Source organism: Agelaius tricolor, unplaced genomic scaffold (assembly GCF_023055355.1).
Source record: "Agelaius tricolor isolate 1412-34295 unplaced genomic scaffold, bAgeTri1.0.p SCAF_3, whole genome shotgun sequence".
Taxonomy (NCBI): Eukaryota; Metazoa; Chordata; class Aves; order Passeriformes; family Icteridae; genus Agelaius; species Agelaius tricolor.
The window spans coordinates 16,661,731-16,684,435 of NW_027269263.1; the positions used below are offsets into that span (position 1 = coordinate 16,661,731).

At 40.8% G+C, this 22,705-nt stretch overlaps 1 protein-coding gene across 1 annotated transcript in view; it reads right to left on the reverse strand.

Annotated features, from left to right (window-relative positions):
• Window positions 1-1,138: 1,138 nt before the first annotated feature.
• The window catches only part of NUAK1 (NUAK family kinase 1), a 47,217-nt gene continuing 25,650 nt past the window's right edge, over window positions 1,139-22,705 (reverse strand). The window contains exons 3-7 of the mRNA XM_071422674.1: window positions 14,618-14,769; window positions 13,237-13,302; window positions 6,752-6,871; window positions 6,316-6,448; window positions 1,139-5,236 (exon numbers count right to left, since the gene is read on the reverse strand). Coding sequence (XP_071278775.1) covers window positions 4,083-5,236; window positions 6,316-6,448; window positions 6,752-6,871; window positions 13,237-13,302; window positions 14,618-14,769 — 1,625 coding nt within the window. The 3' untranslated portion in view covers window positions 1,139-4,082. The remainder of the gene's footprint in view (window positions 5,237-6,315; window positions 6,449-6,751; window positions 6,872-13,236; window positions 13,303-14,617; window positions 14,770-22,705) is intronic.

A 22,705-nucleotide genomic window follows, 5' to 3' on the forward strand; every position in this document is an offset into this window, starting at 1 on the left:
TGCAGTATATTTTCCACCACTAGCACAATTAGACCTTATTCATCTCAGGTGCAAGAACAGGCGTGCTGACTTTGACTATACACCTCATAATTCCTGATTCAATTAGGACACAGCAGATAATAATTCCTTTTGTAATTTATTAACATCTGCCTACCCTTCTGTATCATTGGCTTCTTCCCTTTATTCCCACTGGGTTTTAAGTGGTTGTAATCTAGCAGCTACAGCCATGGCTTCTTGTTTTAAAAAGCTCAAGAGAGATAAAATGAATTAGAACAATTAAAGCCGTCTTCTTTTTTCATAATATCCATTCCTTGGATCCTAATCCAAACTGCCTATAATTAAAAAAAAGCAGAATATACACCACAGGTATCTTGGCTGGCTGCATCAAGGGTGAAGCTTAATGGTGTCTTGCTCAGAGCCAATACAAAGACATTGCCAACCATTTCCTTTATTTTAACAAGTCCCCAGCACACACAGCATACCTAATACCCAGCTTCCCTTATGATGTCCACTTGTTTTCCAAGAAAAACAATCTAAAACCTTCTAGTGATCGCAGAGATTCCAAAAAATGAAAACTGACTCCCCTTTTTACCCTCTCACTAGCTGATTATTCCGTCTGTTCAAAGCCATCTGACCAAATTCACACTTGACAGCAGTGAATGGCCATCAGTCTTTTTTGATCAAATTACTGCTCAAACCGCCTAAATTTTACCAACAAAAACATTGTCAATAAACTGTCCCTTCCCAGACAGGGAGGAGGAAGGACCATGATCATCTGTCTCTGAGCTACAAATGAGTTGTGCTCTGTCTGCTCAGCCAGCTCTGTCTCACCTACAGCACACCTGGCCCACAAACCTCATTTATTTTCAACAGAAAACCCCCAGCCACCTGTTCTCCACCAAACTTTTCTAAAGCTGAAAGCTCTGTGTGCTTTGCAGTGCCAAATACTTCAGAGGAAGAGAGTCTCTGTGGCCACCCACATTATATTCAAATGCACAAATGAGCCAAGGAGGTTTGCATAAACAACTTGGTACAAAGTGCTGAGATGCTGCTGTATTTCTGCATGACAAGTTCATTACCATTTGGCATTGGCTCATGCTGATATACAGTGAAAAAGAAAAGGGAGACAGAGAGACAATTCACAGTTACAGTAATTTCATTTTATTTAATAAAAAACAGTATCAGATTAAAAATACAAACACTTTGGGTGATTATCCAGCGTTTTTCCCTGTGTGCCTTGAAGAGCTCAAACCAACCAAGGATTGGGAGAAAAAAACCAAAAAAACCCCCAAAAATAACACCAAACAATTTTGGCTGGAGCTGTAAAATAATGTTGCACCAATTAAATTACACCAAATATATTATTATAACTTTGAAATGGCTTTCAGACCAATAAATAAAAAAAAAGACAAATTCAAATAAAAAAGTTGACTTTGTATTACAAAAAAAAAATTAAATAAGAATCACAACACTAATAGTAACAATGTGCAGTCAAGTTTTTTTCTTCTCTTCTAGGAATGATAACATGCCAGTAAACATGTAACATGCCAGTAACATGCCAGTAAATCCCTACGTAACATTTCCAGTTTGGCAGCAAGCAGTCACTCACTCATTCACATTTGTACACAAGGAAGCAGGCCTGGGCAAAAGCCTCGGAGATAGGAGCCTTCAGGATGCTCCTCACTTCCCTACCACCGCCAGCTGAGCTCCCTTCCCTTCATCCTGAAATCTCTATAACTCCACTCAAAGTTTAGTGCTAGATGTGCATGGAAGGCGTGATGCCTTGGACAGCACTGCATGGGAGAGCACTGACTCACACCAGCTGAGGATGCAGCTCTTACATCCCAGGGCATGAGTTAAAAGCTGTGGCTGCAAGGCACATCCACCCTTTTTTCAGAAAGGCCATGGAGACTGTGTTGAGTTGTTTTAAAATGCACCACAGCAAACCTGTTAAATCAAACCACCACTGCAAAATGGTGCTGGTTTGGGATGGGGTAAAAAAGCACATGCAGGGCTTGTGAAAGAAGATGAGATGTCTGAATATCATACAGAGAGGTACACATCTGTGACCTGCAGTTGCCCTTCCTGAGCAAATGACAGTGGGCCAGATTCACTTGACCACCTGAGAGTACATCTCTCAGAGATTTCATGGTTTTGATGCTGTTTATTTCAGAGTCAAATTTCATCATTCAGACCTCTATCCATTTCCTACATTTGGTCCAGTGTAAGTGGATAAGTAAAAGGTAAAGGTTCTCCACAGATTAACTGATTTAGGAAACTCAAGCTGGTTCATCTTTATGCTAGGTAGCCCACTTGATTTTTAGGAGGAACCAGCAGACTCAAGTACCATGACACACTGAATAAGAGGAATCTGCAAGTGAAATAGCTCCTGGTCCCAGATGCCATTGATATATGGACTTATCACCAATTCCCAAGGAATCCCCAGAGGAACTCTATTCGGTTTCTGCACCATCTCTACAATTTGGGACACAGTGGGTCAAACTCTGCTTTCAGTTCCAGTTACAGGGCAGGAGTGAGATCAGAACTTGTCCCATGCCCCCCTGCTCTGGGTATGAGTGTGGATACAAGTTTTGCAGCTCTGGATCATTTGACATCATCAGCTGAAACCTGTGATTTAATCACACCAGTGCACCTGCAAGAAAGCCAGGGGCTATGTGCTCATGGAAATGAGACTGAAATGGGCCTGAAGATTCCAGTTTGCCCAGGCCTGTCAAACACACAGTGCCTTTCTGACATAGGCTTACATTCAGGTAATCCAGTAGACCCACATGGTACCTTTATGGGAGTTGAAGCCTATGGTCTGGATAGCTGGATATGTCTGAGAACACAAATGCATATCCTTTCTTTTTTTTCAAACTAGTATCATTGCACGCTCAGTACCAGCTACACTAGATAGAGGCAGGCCCACAACTTTATGCTAACTCTGTTATTAAATCTACCGTTACCATTTCATCATTCAATTCTTTCTGCTCTGTTAACATCAACCTAGACACATTTTCATTTGCAGAAAGGCATCTTCCCATTAACTTTCCGACCTCTATCCATTTCCTACATTCTACAACCTTTTCATTACCTAACATTCTGGTTGCAAACTACTGTCACCCCCAAATACTACAAGCTAGCAGCAAGGTGGCACAATTTGCTGATAGTGACTCTAGACTGGAGGGTCAGTTAACCCTTGGGACCCTTTGTCAGATCCATCTTTTTCTGGGCATTCATCTGGCTGGCCATTTTGAAAGAGTCACAGATTGAACATATGGATTGAAATGCCTTAAAAGGTCATTTAGCTGCTGATAACATCCATTCCTTCCAGTTGCCATTATCATTTCTGTGGCTCTGTTTTTGCTGGTAGTTGGAAACAATTTTAGAACTTTCTACCCACTGAAGAGCAATGGGTCTGGTCACTGTGGAAGGTCTAGATATGAATGCCTGCTCCATTGCTTGTCCACAAACACCTCATGAGGTTTTTCTTGGGCAAGTCTCTCAAATTATCTTAGAACATGTTCAGAACCTCTCAAGTCACTCTGCTGGAAGGGACCATGATGACCACTTCACCTGGTGTCCTGCATAATGCAAGCCAAAGATTCCCACTGAGCAACCACTGTACCCAGACAAGTAACTTCAGAGGGAAATAAAGCCTCTTGTTCTAAAAGGCATCCAAATCTGACTTAAAGAATTCAGCTCATCTCTTCAAAAAGCTTATCTAATATTAATTACAAACCTCTCAAAATGTGTGTCCCTCATTTCCAGTTTTAATTCTGTCTAGCTTTGACTTTGAGCCATCAAGTCTTGATGCTTTTGTCTGCTAGCTCCTGATGTGCTTTCATCACAGATACAAAGACCAAAGGTTTTTCTCTGGTCAGGTAGGTAATATTTTGAGGACACAAAATTAGAGAAGTGTGAGATGGCTTTGGGGTAACTTTACTTGGAGTTCAGCTAACTAGGTACAGTCAGCTCCTTTGAATCAAAACCCACCATTGTCAGCAAATCAGTGACCTGGCTTACTCCATCATAAAGGTACAGAAGTAACTCCCTTCCCTCCCTATTCCATTTTCCCTCTGCTAGTTGAGCTTGTTGCAGATCTCTAGGGCTTTCTTGTAGACCTGAGTCACATCATCCATGTCTGTGAGAAGAGAAAAACTGCTGTCCCCCAGACGGTTGCGGTAACGCTTTAGATACTGTGGCCGTGGGCGGTTCTGAAGTCCTTCAAAGTCTTGGATCTGGAGGAAATTTTCAGCAGAGACACAGCTCCGTATTCTCTGCCCGTTTGGCCTGTTCTCTTGCAAATCCAGCAAATCAAATGAGTCACTGGACAAAATACTGTCATCACTAATTACGCTGGAAGGGCGACTGTAACTTCGAGGTAACGCGTCCACAGGCAAGACCATTTCTTCCATGGCCTCCAGCGTTGGTGTGTCAGGGCTAATCAAAGCAGGTTCAATGCTGTTGGTAGAATACTTGCTGTTATGTTTCAAGATGCCCTTACGCCTGCAGGAATGGCTGTAAGACCCATTTCTGGATGGCTCTGTGACCCCTGGAGAAGTGTCACTGTTTACTGTCTTATCATTATTGTCCAAGAGTTCAGAAGATTCACTTCTTTCTGGAGAGGAGTAATAGCCAGACTCCCTCTGCTGAGTTTTCTTTAGGATTCCTTTTTTTGGCATTAGTGAAGACTGCTTAGTGCCATATTTGCCAGCTACCTCTCCCTCTACAACACTTTTAATGGCCACACCAGTCCTACACAACTCTTGCTCCATCTTAAAAGCAGAGGGTAACACTGGGCTGACAACTCCTTCAATGAAACCTGCACTGTGAGAGCGATGTTCACTGTTGCTCCTTTTCTTCAGGATGCCTTTGGGTCTCTTGGAGGTCGGTTTGGTTGCATTTTCAGCTCCTCCTTCCTGGATGGACTGTGAAATGTCATTTTCCTTTTTCGATTTTTTCAGAGACCTTTGTCTCTCTAGTGTGACTTCAGGACCTTTGGGCTTAGAAAGGCACTTGATTTTGGTATCAGTCTCTGGTTGGAGGCCAGTAGAACGGTGATGCCAATCAATGAACCTTGCCAGCAATGGGGACTCAGAGTCTCTCATGGCATCACAGTCACAGACACTGCTCTTGTAGCCCCAGTTAACCCACCAGTGGTTGGCAATATCTTCAATGGTTGCTCGGCGTTCAGGGTTCACCATCAACATCCACCTGATAAGACCACGAGCATCTATGGGTGAAGAATGGCATGTAACATTTTTAGAACATGGGCATTCTTAGGTTTGTCAGTTTAAATGGAAGTGTGAGGACAATCAAATGAGCAAAAATAATGCTCCATACTACGGAGAAAGTGAAAAGGAACAAGGCTTTGACTGTCAGTCAATGATGGAAAATGCCTCTGAGCACTATTTTATCAGAAGAATATGATTCACTCTGGAAAATGTACTCTGGGCTGGCTATCCAATAAATTAATGTTTATACTGTATTAAACAGTTAATAATTCCATATTACTGAAGGAATTCACCAACCTATTGACTCTAATGACAAAACTTAGAGGAAAAGAAAACAAAATTGGGGTATTTTAAATTATCTACACATTATTGCTTCTGTATTTACTTTTTCCATAAACAATGTAGTCTTCTGTGTATTGTAAAGGTTTATTTCCATATAGAGAGCGAGAAGACAGAAAATTGAAAGGAATGGCAAACAACCAAAACAAGATAAATATTAATTTAAATATAATATTTGGATAGATATTTAAGGCTGGAAGGAGTCATTACAATCCATAAGCCAGACTTAGCTGCTACTCGTCTGTCAGATGACTACTTAATGGGCTATCCTTGAAGCCAATGTGAACACAGAGGCATTAATATAGATTTTGGCCTGCCTTCTTTAATAAGAGACTGTGTTGCTCTGGCCATTCACCTTCTCGCTGCTTGCGGTAGCCCACAGTGTAGTGAGAGGACTGATCTGTACCAGTATGTTGTACAAGTTTACAGCTTGTCTGAACAATTCCACTTGCAATAGCTAACAGACCTTCCACTGTCATAGATCTACTTAAAAGAGTCCATTACAGCTCCCCAAGGCAACAAAATCTATCTGCTACAAAACTTAAATTTCAAAAGCGCTTTTGAAAAGTGCTGCACCCAGATGGAATTTATAGCAGATGAACTCAGTAGGAGAATGAGATTTTTTTTTGGGTGTACATCATTCTAAAATGACACTGTAACATGTTGGAAGGGGCCAAACAAAATGCTCCATTCTGAACTGCTGTCAGCTCAGTACGTGGCTCTCCCTCCTTTTTCATACCTGAGGTCTGTGTTGGCTCACGATATTCTCCACTGCTGATCTGCCTGATGAGATTTTTGTGATCAAAGCCATCAAAGGGCATCGTTCCATAAACCAGAGTGTAAAGCAATACACCAAGGGCCCAGCTGTCAACCTGAAATACAGACACAACAGGTGTGAGGCCCAGGAAAGTTGATCCCTGCCCTTCTCAATGCCATTAGCACCACAAGAGCAGCATCATGTCCAGCTGCACCTACTGCTGGGCAAAATGGTATCTAACATTTCACTAACCACCCACAGGCAATGTAAACAAAAGTGAAGCAGCTTAAGAACTTCAAATACGGGACAGACCCAAGTGAACTCACATGTACAGTAACATTTTCATTAAGACTCCCTCTCAAGAACATTATCATCAAAGACATCCCCATACCACCACAGAAAAACTGACCCTTCTTACCTCTGGGCCTCTGTAAGGCCGTCCATTAACTATTTCAGGGGAAGCATACAGTGGGCTTCCACAAAAGGTCTGCAGAAACTTGTCTTTATGATAAAGGTTGGAGAGTCCAAAATCAGCAATCTGTAAACAGAATTGCATAAGGCATTTGTAATATTAATGATTACTTAAAGTAACAAAAAATCCTTTATCAGGAAAGACTTAGCTGTATTTGTCTCTGCCATAGGGAAAACTCGATGTGGGTTTTACTTTTCTCACTAAAGATCCCTCAGAGAAGAAGGGTCCCCAGGTTAAGGCCTCCTGATTAGGAACAAGGATGCTTTGGGTCCATTCACAGAGAGGCCACCAACTGCACAACCATCAGCTGGTAATTTTATCCTGGATGAATTGCGTATGCCTGCAAAGACAATCTCATACTGGGAAGCCTGCTGTCCATTGACTGCTCTTCATCTTGTATAGTCATTAATACAAGAGGAAAGCAAGCAGAAAGTACCACCCTTCTTATCACACACATGCAAGCCAAAAGCCTCGACCTTTAAATTCAACAGGAGGAGGGAGGCAGGAGTGTTGCAGGAAGCTAGAGCATTACTGAAGAAAGTGATTTTTTAAATCATCTGGAATGTAGCTATGCCTGAACAAGAGGCAAAGCAAGGCAGTCACTCACTCCTCCAAATTCAGGGACATGGGGCTGAGGAATCTAAGCTGTTAAGCCCACGAGATATCTATCACAAGATGTCTATCATGAGATAATAAACACAAGTCTGGTTCCTAACTGGAAACAAGAGGCCCAAATCCTGCTTGCCCAACACAAACAAAACTTCCCTCGGGACTGTTTGGAATATTGCCAAATATTCCAGAAATATTCCAGAAAAGTGCAGGATCAGGTCCAAATATTTTATTTACTTCAATTCTCTGTTCTTGTTCTTACAAAACAAAGGCTGAGGACAGCAACACTAAATACTCCCACAACCTCTGCATTTTCTTTGTTTCTCTACACTGTCACTGTCAGATTTTCTGAAAAATCTCTTTGCCCAGGATTTTCTCCTGGGAAGATGAGAAGCCTCAGAGAAAAATGAAAACAATAATTATTTGATTTGCTTCTCCTGTGTTTTGCTGCTTTGGAATGTGTTTGGACATTGTTTACCCACAGGTGGTTGTTTCATTGGTTTCATGTGATTTGTTTTTACTTAATGACCGATGAGTGCCAAGCTGTGTCAGGACTCTGGAAGGAATCACGAGTTTTCATTAGTATGTTTTTAGCCTTCTGTCTGTATCCTTTCTGTATTCTTTAGTATAGTTTAGTATAGTTTAGAGTTTAGTATTCTTTAATATAATATAGATCATAAAATAATAAATTAGCCTTCTAAGAACATGGAGTCAGATTTATCATTCCTTCCCTCGTCGGAGGTCCCTGAAAATACAACATAGCACAAGGCAACACATCTCATTTTCATCTTGTTTAAAACCCAAAATGTTTCTGCTTCCCAGAGATACTTGTATTACTGCCCACAATCAACATAATGCCTACATAAAAGCCATAAAGCACAGGCATAAAAAAAGTATTGTAGATATAAAAGACGGGAGTTTTCTCTGGGGTTTCTTCACCTTATTAATGTCTTTTCTACCAGAAAGAAATTAAATCCCAGGAATTTTCACCAGAGAAAATTCATGAAAACACAAAGTGAGTGGGAAAGAAAAGGACTCGCCAGCACCATCATTCACTCTTGGCTTTCTAAAATGTGTATCATCGATGCCTCTAATACCTGTTGAATTACATTGTTCAGTGAACTCTTGGAAAAGGTTAAGTCTTTGTCTCTACTACCTCAACTAGTACAGTTACACTGTAACTGTGTCAGAAGTTACAGAAGACACAGTTGAGATGAAAACAGGAACACATATATGCTTTACGAACAGGTAGAAATAGATATATAGTTGTTAGATACTTTCATGTTAGAAATACAAACTTTTTATATATCCTTTTTACACAATTTTTAAAGTCACAAGTCAGATATGAGATTTCATGCTTCACTCTTCCCTATTTTGATGTTCTGCTTGTGCAGGTGTTTACTGACAATCTATATTCATCCTGATCAAAGAGCAGCTGATTTCTGTTCATTAATTTTAATTCATCTCAACATGTTCATTCATAGATTGAATCCACTCAGTCCCTCAGACAGCGTATTATCAACCAACAGCAGAAAATTCAACCCTTAAATACATGCTGTTTGTAAAATCTTCATTGTATGGTTGGAATGTCATTGAAAACAGCTGGTGTAGAATTGCAGTCTGCAAACATATTCTCATGGCTCAGATTGCACTTAATTGCCTTAAATTCCACTTTCTTATCAAGTCACCCTGCCTGGCTAGCAGGAAGTTAGTTTTAAGCCTTATGAAGTCTGTCCTGCAAACAGGGGAAGAATGGGATCATTTCAGTGTTAAAAATTCGTGCTGGTCATTGATTTTTATTTTAGTTCAGGATGCAGCTAAGCCAAGGACAAACACTGCACAGCGTGATTCCTTATGAAAATGCATTCCCTTAACACCATGGAATGTATAAAATGCATACGGATGTGCATGAATATATATATATGTATTTATATATATATATATATATATATTTATATATAATATATTTTTATATATATACACACACACACATATAGGGATACATGCCATTGTTCACTCTAAGAAACTCTCAGACTTGGGCATTCGTGCTTTCATTTTGACCATTCAGGAAAAGAGTATTTATGTTACAATCCACTCCCATGCTCACAGACTGATGTTTATCAGCTTTTCCCATTAAAATTGTCATGCCCCCCAAAACAAGATTAATAGAAGCCAACATTACTTCATGTTCTTGGCACTTAAATGGAACTAAGTCAAAAAAGTCAAAAAAACTTCCTAAACTGGGAGGAGCAGAAAAGTGGACTTCCATTCCTCTTGCTTCAGGAGTATATGTTTCATATTTATTGATAGCTATGTTAAATCAGATGTAAGTTTTTGTTGAATTGTGGAATGTAAATTCCACGAAGTTTACACTCATGGAAATTGTCAGCTTTATGACACTTAAGAATCTGTCCCTCTGTAGTGCAGATAGAGAAATAATTACGTCTCTTAAAGCAAATGAAATATATGTGCAGTTGGTGAGACTTCCAGCAAAGTAAATCCCAATTCCATACATTTAGTCTGTATATACAAAACCCTCGTGGGTTTTTAGTGGTTAGTCTGACTGGTGTCCCCTTACCAGCCCAAGAGAATGAGCAGTTAGCAGGATTATGTTACTGTTATACTTGCATTGTTCTACTCTTCTGTCACTTTGGGGTTGATCATACGGTTATGTCAACCTCTGCTAGATATCTCTTTTAGCTGCAATTCCCAGCCTAGGAACCGTTCTCATCCCTACTGTGAACAAGGATGTTCAGTCTCACAAGCGTTTAAAGCTCATGTGATTCATTTATGTCTGCTGCATTTAGTTGTTTTCAGTAAAAGTCTGCAGGAAATAGTACTGCATACAAGTCCATAAAAAACTTAGTAATACACCACAGATTGGATCACTTTTTCCTCTCATTGCACTCCCTCACTGGCCTGTGGATATGCAGAACTCTTCAAAATATGTACTTTTTGTGCTTCCAGACACTGGTGTTTCCTTGTTGCTGTATTCTAACATGACTCTGCTTCCAGAGATTTTTACTCACCATCACAGCTCTTAAAAACAAAACAAACTCCTTCTTATGTCTCCACACTTCTTTATGACCTTCATTTAATTATCTAAAGCTTAAGAATGGTTTCCAAGTTCCAAGCTTGTGTAGTAACAAGTAAAATGGCTCGGGACCCTTTTAGGTTGGATAATAATTTCTAATGGATTACTTGTCCTCTTTATTCCCTGTTTTAAAAGTATTATTTAAGCTGCTATACAGGGATCCATTTTTACAACATTATATTTTTTCTTCACATTATTATGACATGTTTTTTAAATCATAATGCATAGATCACTAGCTTCATCAGAAACATGTATTTAATTGCACATTGCACCCAAGAACAAAGAGATTCCTTTAATTTTCTCATTCTTAAAATCAAACTGCCAATTTTGTGTTTGTAATCCACTGAATGAAATATAAATACTAGGAAAGTACAGATAAGACTATCAATCCATTTCTAGAAAATGCCTTCCCCTGAGTATTTGAAGCCTTCAGTCAATATCAAACCCCTGCATTTTTTTTCTGCCTGAACAAACCACTTGTAAGTACTCTCAGAATGCGGACCTGATAAATTTACTCCTAATAAATAATTTATGGTTCCATATGTGTTTCCTTGCCAACAGTTACTGTTTAGTGAAACAAAGAAAAAGTGGGAAGTAAAATTCTGTGCAAGTAACACAGAAACCACAGCAACATATTGAAAACCTCAGCATCAGGAAAATAGTGGCTGTATGTTTACCATCAAGTATTCAAAGCTGACCTTAGTCACAAGGTTCAGAAAAAGAGAGCAGAGAGAAAAAGAAAAACCATACCATTATGCATCTCTTGAAGCAATCCAAATTCAAACATATTGACTGTAAGATGTATGAAATACCAATACCTTCCTGAATTCAGTCTGTTTTTCAGTTTCATGAGACCCTTTGCACAAGTAGTGACTAGGGGACAGCCAAGAAGCCACCTCCCCATGCCAAGGCAGCCTTGCCTGCTCAGAAGCCTTAACAGTGAAGAGATGTAGCTGAGGAAAGGCTGGAAATACAAAAAACACCTACAGCAGTTTAAACACAATACAAGTCAGGAAAGGGAAACCCTCAAGAAAAGCATGTCCAAATGACTGGAAGGTATGTGAGGAGGCAGAGCCACCTGAATTTCTTCCACAGCAGTGCCACTCGCTATGGCAGCTGAAATGCATCTGTGGTTCTGAAGCCCTTGAGTCAGCTCCAAGTGCAGACCATACAAAGCCACCTATCCTTGCCCCATCCTTCTGCTCTACCCACAGGAGAACAACTCCCATAAAGGACAGAGGGGCAGGAGCAGAGCTGTCTGACAAAGCTCAGCTCCCCAGAGGCTTGAGGAAATGATTGGTTTTGCGTATGAGGACCACAGTGCAGAGATCCAGCCCTCCACAGTTAGCAAATTCCACAAATTCCTCATTTCTCTCAAGAATTGTCTGATTAGCTGGGAAGATAGTTTGGCGTGTAATGTGAAAAGAAAGCTCATCCTGCCTGCGGAAGCCTGATTTGTATACAATGTCCTTGAAAGGCTACTTTTTGTTTTCAGCACTGCTGAGAACGGCTCTGGCTGCTGCAGACAGTGTCCCTAGGAACAGGAGAGGGGAGGTCTGCTCCAACACTGGATGCTAACAGCAAAACACCCAAATATTGCCTTGGATGGGCCTTCTGTAAAAGACTATTTTTGGAAACCACGTATTTATGTGCCTTTAATCCACTAGCTGATCCAAGTTAGCTTCTGTCATCAGCATTACACAGATGGCAGCTACCACATGTTACTTTCCACTTCCATTGCACATCAGCTCAAAATGAAGGCAATCTCTCCACTGTGAAGCACAGAAGGCAGTGCCTACAGCCCCAGGGCTTTCAGGAGAGACAAAAGGAAGACCCAGGCTATTTAGGTACTGGGCTACACAAGTAGCTCCTTGATTACTTTTTTAATTAAATAAGGATGCTCAAGCATCAGCAGAAACTCTTTGGTGTTCCTCCCTCTGCTTGTTTGTCCATGGATGAGCACATCCAGCCACTCTTACATCCAGCTACCCAAGGAGGAAAAAAGTTGAAAGTGAAACAGGTTCAGCCACCTGGAAATTACACTTATTTTATAGAGGAATACAGATAGGATATATATAGGAAATTACTCTGGAAATTAAATCTCTGCATTATTTAGCTTTGTGCTACAGCTATAAACAATAGAAGAAAAAGACAGGAAAAAAAGTCACTCTCATGCTTTCACTGGGGAGAAATGGCATGGAAATGACATCACTGACATCACTACCCAAAGTATACGTTTGTGTCTGAAGTTCAAGGCCATTTCCTAATGAAGCACATGTGCTTTACTAGGTTTATTTTGAAACTCTATTTGCTTATTTTCCAGCCATGATCAAAAGAACATTCAGACTGTTCTGTAGGAGGCACTTGAACCCTGTAGACCAGAACAGTTTTTTCCTAGCCCCAGAAGCAGCCAGTAATAATATCATTTGTACAATAAGCCCGACTGCACGAAATGCTCTGCTGTTTTCTACCAGTGGTTAGATACTGCATTTAGAATCGTGGCCTTTGTGTGGCAGGACAGGGCTTTCACCTCCAAAGTATGCAAAACTTCATCTAGTGTGTATTACTGGCAATCAGTGGTGTCTTCCCCCAACCTCCAGCCTCCAGCCTCTTGCTAGATGCTGTTGCTTAGTAGCTGTTACCATAACAATGGCTCTTCTAATGCCTTGGGTAAAAATGCCATAAAACATGCAAATCCATTCTGAGAAACTGAGAAAAAGAATCTTACCTTAATATTAAAATTGTCATCAAGAAGAATGTTTTCCAATTTTAGGTCCCTGTGGACAACACCATTCTGAAACGAGGAAGAAAAAAATGGGGAAGAGCGTGAGAAAATATTGGAAAAATTAAAGGTGAGCTGGCTGGGTGGTCTTTACATCTACATTTCAGGGCTGATTTCACTGTCATAACACTCATGGCCCAGTGACTAGTGGCAGGCGCTGTATTAGTCACTTGGTGTGTGGTTAAGGGAAGAATGACTGGAATCTGTCCTCCCACAGACACTCTGAAACATCAGGGGGTGGGGGTGGGGGAGGGGGCAGAGGGCTGGGGGATGTATTCTCAGAACTTAATTTCATCCTGGATCCTGCCCCCACTGTGTGAAAGCAGGATATTCTTCCCAGGCACGAGAAACCAATATCTGTCAATGACGTTAGCCCCTATAAAAGCCCACATTCCTCCAATGAGTAGCCATGTGGATCATGGATCAGGGGAGTTATAATCCCAAAGGACTGTAAATGTTAGATATGGAAGCAAACAGACTGGGTCTAGGTCAGAGCCTTCTTTACAGAAACTTGGGAAAATTAAATGCATCAGGAATGGCACTGCAGCTTTTCAGCACTATGCAGTGAGGACTTTGACAAATCCCATTTTTTATCAGAATTCAGGTAGAGACTTAGGTGTTTTAAGAATTCAAATTAAAATTGTGTTAGCTGCTCATTGCCTTTAGCCTCACACAAGTTTTGGCTCTATGCAGTTGTTTCACAAACAGGAATAAAAGGTCCATGATGACAGCCAGTCAGCTACCTTGGGTTTAATTGCTTGATTTGTTATTCCAAGTGGATACCATGATGGGTAAGGTCATTAGCAAATGGTATCTTTCCTGCTACATCTGGTAAAGTTACTTTTACTTATCCAGAATGAGTATGTACTAAAGCTCACGCATGAACCTCATAGCTTTCTCTTGGCTTTTTCTTTCATATATTATATCTCCTATTCTAAAGTTGTTTACTAGTGTATTCAAATTGCAAACTAACACTTGTTTGAATGCATTAATATTAATGCTGTAGAGGTTATATGGGATGCCTTCTTTAGTTGATGTTGTAATTTCTGAGTTTTTAAATGTCAGGAGAAATATTTTAAAGGCAAAAATGTAAGGTTTGCCTAAACTAAGGGTGTGTCTGGTATCTGTCATAGCACAGGAAAACATCATTAGTCTTTAAAAAGGCACTAGTTCAGTGTAGTGCTTTTAATGAAGATCTTCTGTTGTACTGATAAAATCATGTATTCTGATACTTAATAATGAATGCTGTTGCCTCAGACATGCTTTGAAACATATGCCAGTAATCAGCCTTGAAACAGCATTTTTTACCATTAAATCCTTTGCTCACCTTATGGCAGTAATGCACAGCAGAGACTATTTGTCGGAAGAAGTGTCTTGTCTCTCTTTCGCTTAATCGCCGCCTCTCACTGATGTAATCGTACAACTCTCCTTTACTTGCATACTCCATGATGATCACAATCTTATCTTTATTTTCAAACACTGCACAGAAGAAAAGAAAAAAAACACCACAGTTGATTTAATACATTTTAAAATTGACACTTGAAAGAGTGAAGAAGACTCGGGATGTCTGATCACATCCTAGACCACCAATGAGGCCTGGAAAGACGTACTAACAAATCCCACTGCAAAAAGCAAGTTTCAAAGCTACTTTTTACCAGAGGAAGATTACAACACCTCAGACCAAGAGAAGGAAATTGAGTTTATCCTCTCTTTCATATGGCTACATGAACCTCTCTGTCTCAAATAATATGGGGTCACAAGGTGGCAAAGAGTGAGGTGAGGTGGACACTTGTGCCAGTAATATATGAATACCAGCTCCTGCTCCAGCACAGAATTCCTTGTACAAGTAGCCCACTTGAGGCCAGAGGACAAGCAGACAGGAAAGGGTTTGGAAAGGGCTCATAGAAGGCATAATACATTCTTGTCTTCAGTAACTGAAACAGGATTGCCATTTGGCTTACAATGACTGTTGGTTGTCTTTCACCTACCACCAAAATCCAAGAAGTATCCAACTGATGGATGTGCCCTCCTCCATCCCAACTCTCTGTGACAGCATAGCGGGCATAGACACCTGAGCTTGCTATGGCTGCAGCACCTCCAGAACAGTACAGCTCTTGTCAGTGTGGCTCTGTACCTCGTCTCATGCAAACAGTTCTTCCTCAAGCGTCCTTATTTCCTGCCACTACCATATGTCCCACTGCATGTCACAGACTGAATGCTGTAATCCTCTGTCACTTGTGCAGAGCCGGCAGCAATGCACAACGCCAGCTTAAGCAGAGCAAGGAAAATCATCTCATCCACGTCACAGCCTGACTGTTCTTCGGGGCTGAGAGTATGCTGTGTCACATGCTGTCAAGGACTTCGCTGTGAGTGGCAGATAACTAATATTTAATCTAGTAAAGCAGGCTGTTAATAGTCTGGAATTGCTGTAATTTCCTGGCTGCTAAATAGCTCTTCTCTTTTTCACTGAAAATCCATTGCAACCCACAGGAAACTTCCTGCACCTGCCATAAGTAACCACTGCTATATGAAAACATGGTGATTTTTCCTTTCTTTTTATCTGTGGCAGCCCTGGTCACACTGGCAGCAAGGCAAATACAAATTAATCAGGTTAAAGGATCTATTACAGATAGATGCTAGTTTTGACAAGCCCAACTGTAATGATGCCTTCCTGTATCTCTTTATCAAAGCTCAGCCAGTAGTCTTTGGTGATTAAAAAAAAAACAGAATTAAGCTTCAGCTTTTGCAGTGAAATGTGAAGCTGCCTCTCTTAACACACAGATATTTACTTCTCTTAGGCCTTGTCTCATGTCCTCTCACACTCTGTCACTCAAATCTACAAGCCAAAGCCTCTGCAGTTCACTCTAACACCCCTGAATCCCAGCCAAACAGCTCTGATAAAAGAGAGAGCAAACAGCCAGATAAAATTGGCTGCTTACTTGTCTGCTGGCCTCACTGTACCCTGAAGCAGAGGCCTCTGCCAGTGATTACATCCTATGTGCATCCTCATTAGCAATAAACTTCGGAAACTGGGAAAGCCGTCTCTGGATGGATTATACATACAGAATCCTCTCCAAGAAAGACAGACTGATACTGTCTGGGAAAAACTGAACATGCCCCATGTCATACAGGGAAGCGCTGTGATGTGTTACCAATAAAACAGTAATGCGCACATTCGCTTCTCTAAGCTTGGAAAGGCTTGTTAGGTACAGGCTTTTTTAAGAAGGCAAAAAGAAATAGCAAGCTGAGACAAATCACTGAAAATGCTCTCATATAAGAGATATGATTTAAAACAAACACATAAACCACACAACAACAACAACAAAATTCCCCGAAACCCCAGCTGATTCCATGATTTAAGGGTTATTGTATCATGCACACACATGTATCACGCACATGTAGGTGAAGTTGACACATGGCAGAGATGATCTCAGTGTACTTTCATGGAAATACATATCCAGGCAGTTCCAACTGAGGACCACCCTCAGCTCAGAGGCACATTTGCCCTTGGCTCTTCTTGCCCCACTCCCCCAAAAGCTGATGCCCCACCAGGTGTTCAGTGCTCCTGGTGACAGTAACAGCAACAACAGTCCTGCCACGATAGAGCATTCTTCCAGGCAGTGTTTTTATGAAAGTTTTGCCTTCATTACTCAGTTCTAAGAGTCTTCTCAAATCGTCCTTGATGTTCTGAAGTTTTAAATCCTAAAATGTAATTCTTTTGGACTCAAATTTGCCATATTAATACAAGTCCTGATCCAGATGTATTTTCCAACATTTCTACAGAAATGAGGAGGAAAGCATTTGGTTTGGAGGAATGTGCATTCAAAGGCACTTTCCATTTCAAATGTTCTCTTACACCCTCTAGGAAACTGAGATAATACCATCAAGCTGAATTTAGGAAAGCATAAATCCCTGTTCCAAATTTCAAATTTTTGTCACAAAGCCATACTAGAATGGAAACAGAATTGTTCCAGAAACTCATATTTGGTTTTCAGTTTACCAGCACACTTTTTTTCACGAGGGAAAATTTTAAGAGGGAAACTATCCTTGAACTTAGGTGACATTACAGAGGCCTCCTCACCATCATCATAGCTGGACAATTACAGAATTAAACAGCAAATTGTTTCTCCACCCAGGAGCAGAGGTGAATAGGGAGGTATTTTTTTACAACTGTGTCATTTCACATCAGAGCACCTCCACAGTATCAGCTGAACCTCAGGAGTGGGCACGGAGCTATCTTCTGCAGAGAGGGAACTGAACAGCAGACAGAAAAATCTAAAATGAGAGCTGCAGCTGAAGGAAGAGGAGGTTGAAAGGCAGTGGGATTCATGTCTATACACACACACATACCCTTAAAGAGGAATTTAGTGGTCAAGACTATCAGGCAGATGAAAAGGTGATATTCTGGCAAGTCTCACACCATCAGCCAAGTACACCATGAATTTTCCCAGTAGTATTTAGGATGTCAGGCAGGTTTCACACAGGCACTTCTGAATTTCCCTTCTGAGCACAGCATGTAGTTTTATAAACAAATGCTCAAGAAAGCCTCGTGGCCAATGGCTGGAGGAAGAGGGCATTAATTAAAGCTGGATTGACTTACTGCAAAGAATAATGAGGTAATAAATATAATGCCCTGTTAGCACCTGGGCTGTAACTTGTTGGCTGATGATGGACGGGTTGTCTCCATATAGCTTTGGGGACTGCTTGGTTCACTCTTTGTTTTTGCTGCAGATGATTTATTACCTGCCATCCTACTGCATATTCATTCTGAAACTCATCCTCACCTAGGTGTGTGCCTGAACCCTGGCTGCACCTACTTCCAGCAGAGAAGCGCATGGCTTTGGCAAGGTGCTGAACCCCAGGAACTTCCCAAATCTTGCTGCTTCTGGGACAGCCATGTCATATAAGCCTGCTCCTCAGCCCTGAGCAAGGTCAAGGGATGGAGACCATGTATGAGTAAGGTGGGGCTGCTTTAGCTTCTTTCAAACCATCAATACTCTATAAATGGCCAGCCAAATTAGATAAGCAGAGAACTGTCAATACCAACACCCATACATGGATAGCAGAGAAGATGGTCTGTCAATTAAGAATCAAGATAGGGGGGTTGCTTAGATACTAGGCACAAGCTTCATCTATTAGAGGGGACAGCAGCAGGAGAAATGCTTGCTACCGGCTGTGTGTCATCTATTTCTGAGCGTCTGTGTTTATTTGCCACTCTGAGTTACTCTGAGAGCTGCAACAAGACCTTGATGTGGCAGGAGAGCTGCTGCACTGCCTCAGCCATAGTGGTCAAGTGCTGCTGCAGAGTAGTGCTTGCAAATCACTACTACTCCTTAGCAGACAGAGCCTGCCAGCTGAAGGATTGACTGTGGAGATGACTGCACTTTATGGCCACAGGGGAGAAAGCAGGGACAGCAGTGTGAGAGCACATCAGGAAGCAGGAGCAGGAACAGCATGAACCTCATGGTGTAAGGAAAAATGTGATTGTATCCCCAGGAGAGGAACAAAGGACTAAGACATTGGCCACAGCAACGCAGAGAAGCAGCATTTTCCAGGGGCTGCAAGTTTGCTTGGGCTTGGTCTGGTCAAAACCACTTGGTTTTAGTTTCCAAAAGCCTTGGGAACCTAAGCAGCAAAGGGTGCTTAACATACAGTGGGTCAAAGATTTCTTACTTAACTCTAACATGTTTGTTTCTTTTTTAAAAGTGACAGAGAAAAAGTCTATACCTCCAGGCTCATAATTGAAACCACATCTGCTGACTTCAAAGTTCCTTGAAGAACATAAATGTGAAATTGGGAAAGAATTTCATTTTTCACTATCAAAGAGATATCTGAGACAAAGTACATTTTGTAACATGAATAATCTGTCCCTCTTTCACAGGCTGTTCTACTACAGTAATAGCTCTTGCATAAAATCTCTCCACTTATTTATAGTTAGAGGCTGTGAAATTATGAACTCAGCTTCTATCTACAGCCTTCCATTTTCCAAATAGCACTGGTTGACCTCTTGCTCATCAGCATTCTCCTTTTCAACCCTACTGCCAAATTCGTCCCTCTAGCTACACCAAAGTCACCTCCTCGGAAACTCATGGGACAAGACACCAAATGAACACACTCACTATATTTCTTCTCTGCTAAGATGTGCTTCACCATAAAATTGTTGAAAGCCCAGATGGGCACGGTTTTGCAAACATCAGTCAGAAAGTTTTAATGGTACACTGTATACCTCTCTATTAGGACAGTTCACTTTGGACAGACTTACTACCAAAATAATAAAAAGGCAGGAGGCTTTTGTCCTTCCTCCAAGCTCAAAGAATATTAAAGTCAGAGTGAGTGCTGAGGATGGAGGATTCTTGGACTATCTCCTTGTGGGCTGATTCCATTTGGTTTACATGTAACCCTGGGGTAAGGATTTTAGTTTGTTAGTTTAAGAGGGGCAGCCAATCTCTTTGCGCTGGAACCATTTGAATTCTCCTCATGCCTTTGCTCTCTATCAGAGCAATCTCCTAAATTAGTTCCAGTATGTTGACATTCCTTCCATCTGGTGTCTTTCCATTCAGTGGTATTTTTATTACTCTCCTAACAGCCGCAGACAGAAGTACCTTTCCACTGCTACAAAATGCTCTTTTATTAAAGGTCAGCCAAATCAAAAGAACAAGTAAGTTTGTTTTTAATTTTGGAGATGCAGACTAGAACAACCTTTTCATTCAGAAAATTCATGTACCTTACCTCACTTGTGTAATAAGCCTTGAATTATTCTTCAAAAAGTTATGCGAGTACTGAAAACTGTCTTTTACCTTGGAAATTCAGCCTGATTCAGCTTTTGTGGTTTTGACTGTTTTACAGCCCCCTGGCATAATGTTAATTTAGCTGTTTTTTAGTAGCAGTATTAGTTTATTACTGTTTTTAACAGAGCATATAGCAGACAAGAAAATATCCCAGATCCAATGAGAAAATCATGTATATGCATACACATAAATTTATGCATATGCTTAACTATAATTGAAGATATCAAGATATAAAGTATGTGTTTTAATGCTAAACTTGTGTTAAATTATTTTTTCTAAATTATGGCCTTATTCAGCCAAATTGAATCTCCTTTTAAATTAAAGGAATGTTGTTAAGATCCTGCAATAATCTTTTTAAATCATACAGCATGCTATAATTTACTCCTCCCCAGTGAGGAGATAAAATCAGAATGGGAACTATTATCCTTGGTGAAGTTGTTTCTCACAGAGCAAGACTGAGGATATGCAATTATGATGGTTTGCTCTTTAGAAGGAAGGAAAGATGACAGTTACTAATTTGGCCACAATAACACATTACACTAATTGTCTTTGTTTCGGCAAAGAATACAAGCACTAACTCCCCTTTATTTAAATATTATTTAAACTGTCGAGGAACTTCAGAGAAGCAAATATTTACATTACTATGCTAGGACTGTGTAAATGGGAAGATCAAAATAAATTTCATTGCTGCTGGCAGTTTGACATTTAAACTGGACCTGCCTGTGATCTCACACATTTGAGTTTATATCATGTCCGATGAAGTCTGTTTAAGTGATCACCCTGAATGGCAGGAAATTCATAAGCTGGGGTATGGTAACTAAAGAGTTAAGTTTGTTTATTCTTGTTTCATTAATATCTCCAGACACTTGAAATATTACTTGATGTTCTTGGATATTATCAACTGAAAACAATGATAATAAAGCAGTCAAAACTCAAAAGCCTACATAATTAGAGGAAATCAATTAGAAATGTGGTTAAACAGTATCGCTACTGAAGCACTTTCTCTTGGCCAAAAAAAAGAATAATTTCAGCTTTCCAACTTCCAACATTCTTGATTAAAGCCCAATCATCCACATGATGCTCAAAGGGACTTGTGGCTTTTTCAGGTGTTTTGCACACAGAAGGGGTGGGGTCATTAGGCAACAAAGTTTGTTTTGATTATGTCTGAAAACCAGGAGATAGCAAAGGCTTGGACAGGGGCTGGGATTGCTCCCAACTGTCACAGCCGGAGATAGGTGACTGTTTTGCCACCCTGGCCCCTGGCTGCTGTCCCACCCTGAGGTCCACATACAGCTGATGGCAGGAGACACTTGTCTGAGCCAGCACTGCTGCAGGGATGCAGTTCCTCAGCAATGGCTTGTGTCCACACACCTTTAACAGCTGCCACACAGGCAGATTTCTGACAATGCAGCTGGTTTTGCTGATGATATGATGACTTGATTGACACAGCTTCCCACACTGGAGACAGGCCTATGTGTCTGTGAAACACCAAGTGTGTTTATGCTTTGCTGCATGAAGTCTGGCACAAAACGTGAGATTGAACATGTATTTGGCAAGTGCAGTGAGTATCCTGGAATACTATGCCACTGCTGTTACACACTGTCAGATTATCTCCTGTGGCCTTTGAGGTTTGAAAGTAGAGCTGAACCAGTCTCCTGATTAAGCATGCAACCTAGCTCAAGCACTTGGGACATCTGTATTTTGTGCCTTGTTAATGCAAAGTGTGCAGCACTCTTATAAGCATCCTGGCCCCAATTCAGCAGAGCACTTCAGCACACACTTTCCTTCAGTTACTCATTTACATTAATGTGATCATGTTCCACAAGCACCAAATTTTGATCCTAATGTTTATTCATTCTCCAGGGAAGATCTTCAGTAAACCATTTCTACGGACATGTTAGCTAATAGTCTGTTCACCTTTAAGTACATTTTGCAAAAGGGCAGACTTTTCTGTATGGTTATGCTGACCAAGGACAACTCTTTCAGCACAGAAACAGTCATGCAGACAACTGTACTTCACACTACAAAGACTCAAGAGCTCACTCCTAAACGTATCAAGTGTAACTTCACCCTCATGATTGGCCCAACATGTGTTTAAATGTTCGCAGAATGTTCCTTCCCTGGTTTAACTCTTATAAAGTATTGCCAGATGAGGCAGATTTTGCACTCAAGCTACCCCTGGAAAAATATGTTAGCTCTCAAAGGCTTTATTATAAAATCCTCGAGTTTTCCAGGCAAAAAAAGCAATAGGGCAAAGGAAGGGTGAGTGGCAGGGGAGAGACAGACAGATGAATGGACAGAGGCATTATTCTATAAACTAAAATTTATGTGCTGAAATCAGAACACTGCCAGCAAAGTCGACTTCGTTTATCCAGTCCCTTTCAAGGAGTTTAAAGTCACTTAAAGGAGCACTTCCCTCATAACCACACTCAACAGATCACCAATTACAGCCCTGCTGAGAGGATGTAATTTCTTTAGTCACAACTGTGCATCTGCCCTGGCAGTAATGGGCAAAGTACATGCCTTATGATTAGGTTACAAAGAAGTACCTCTAAACTGGAAAGCTTGGTTTCCACACATCTTAATTTGCTTGGTATCAATTAAAAAAGATAAGGTTGTGTTTACAT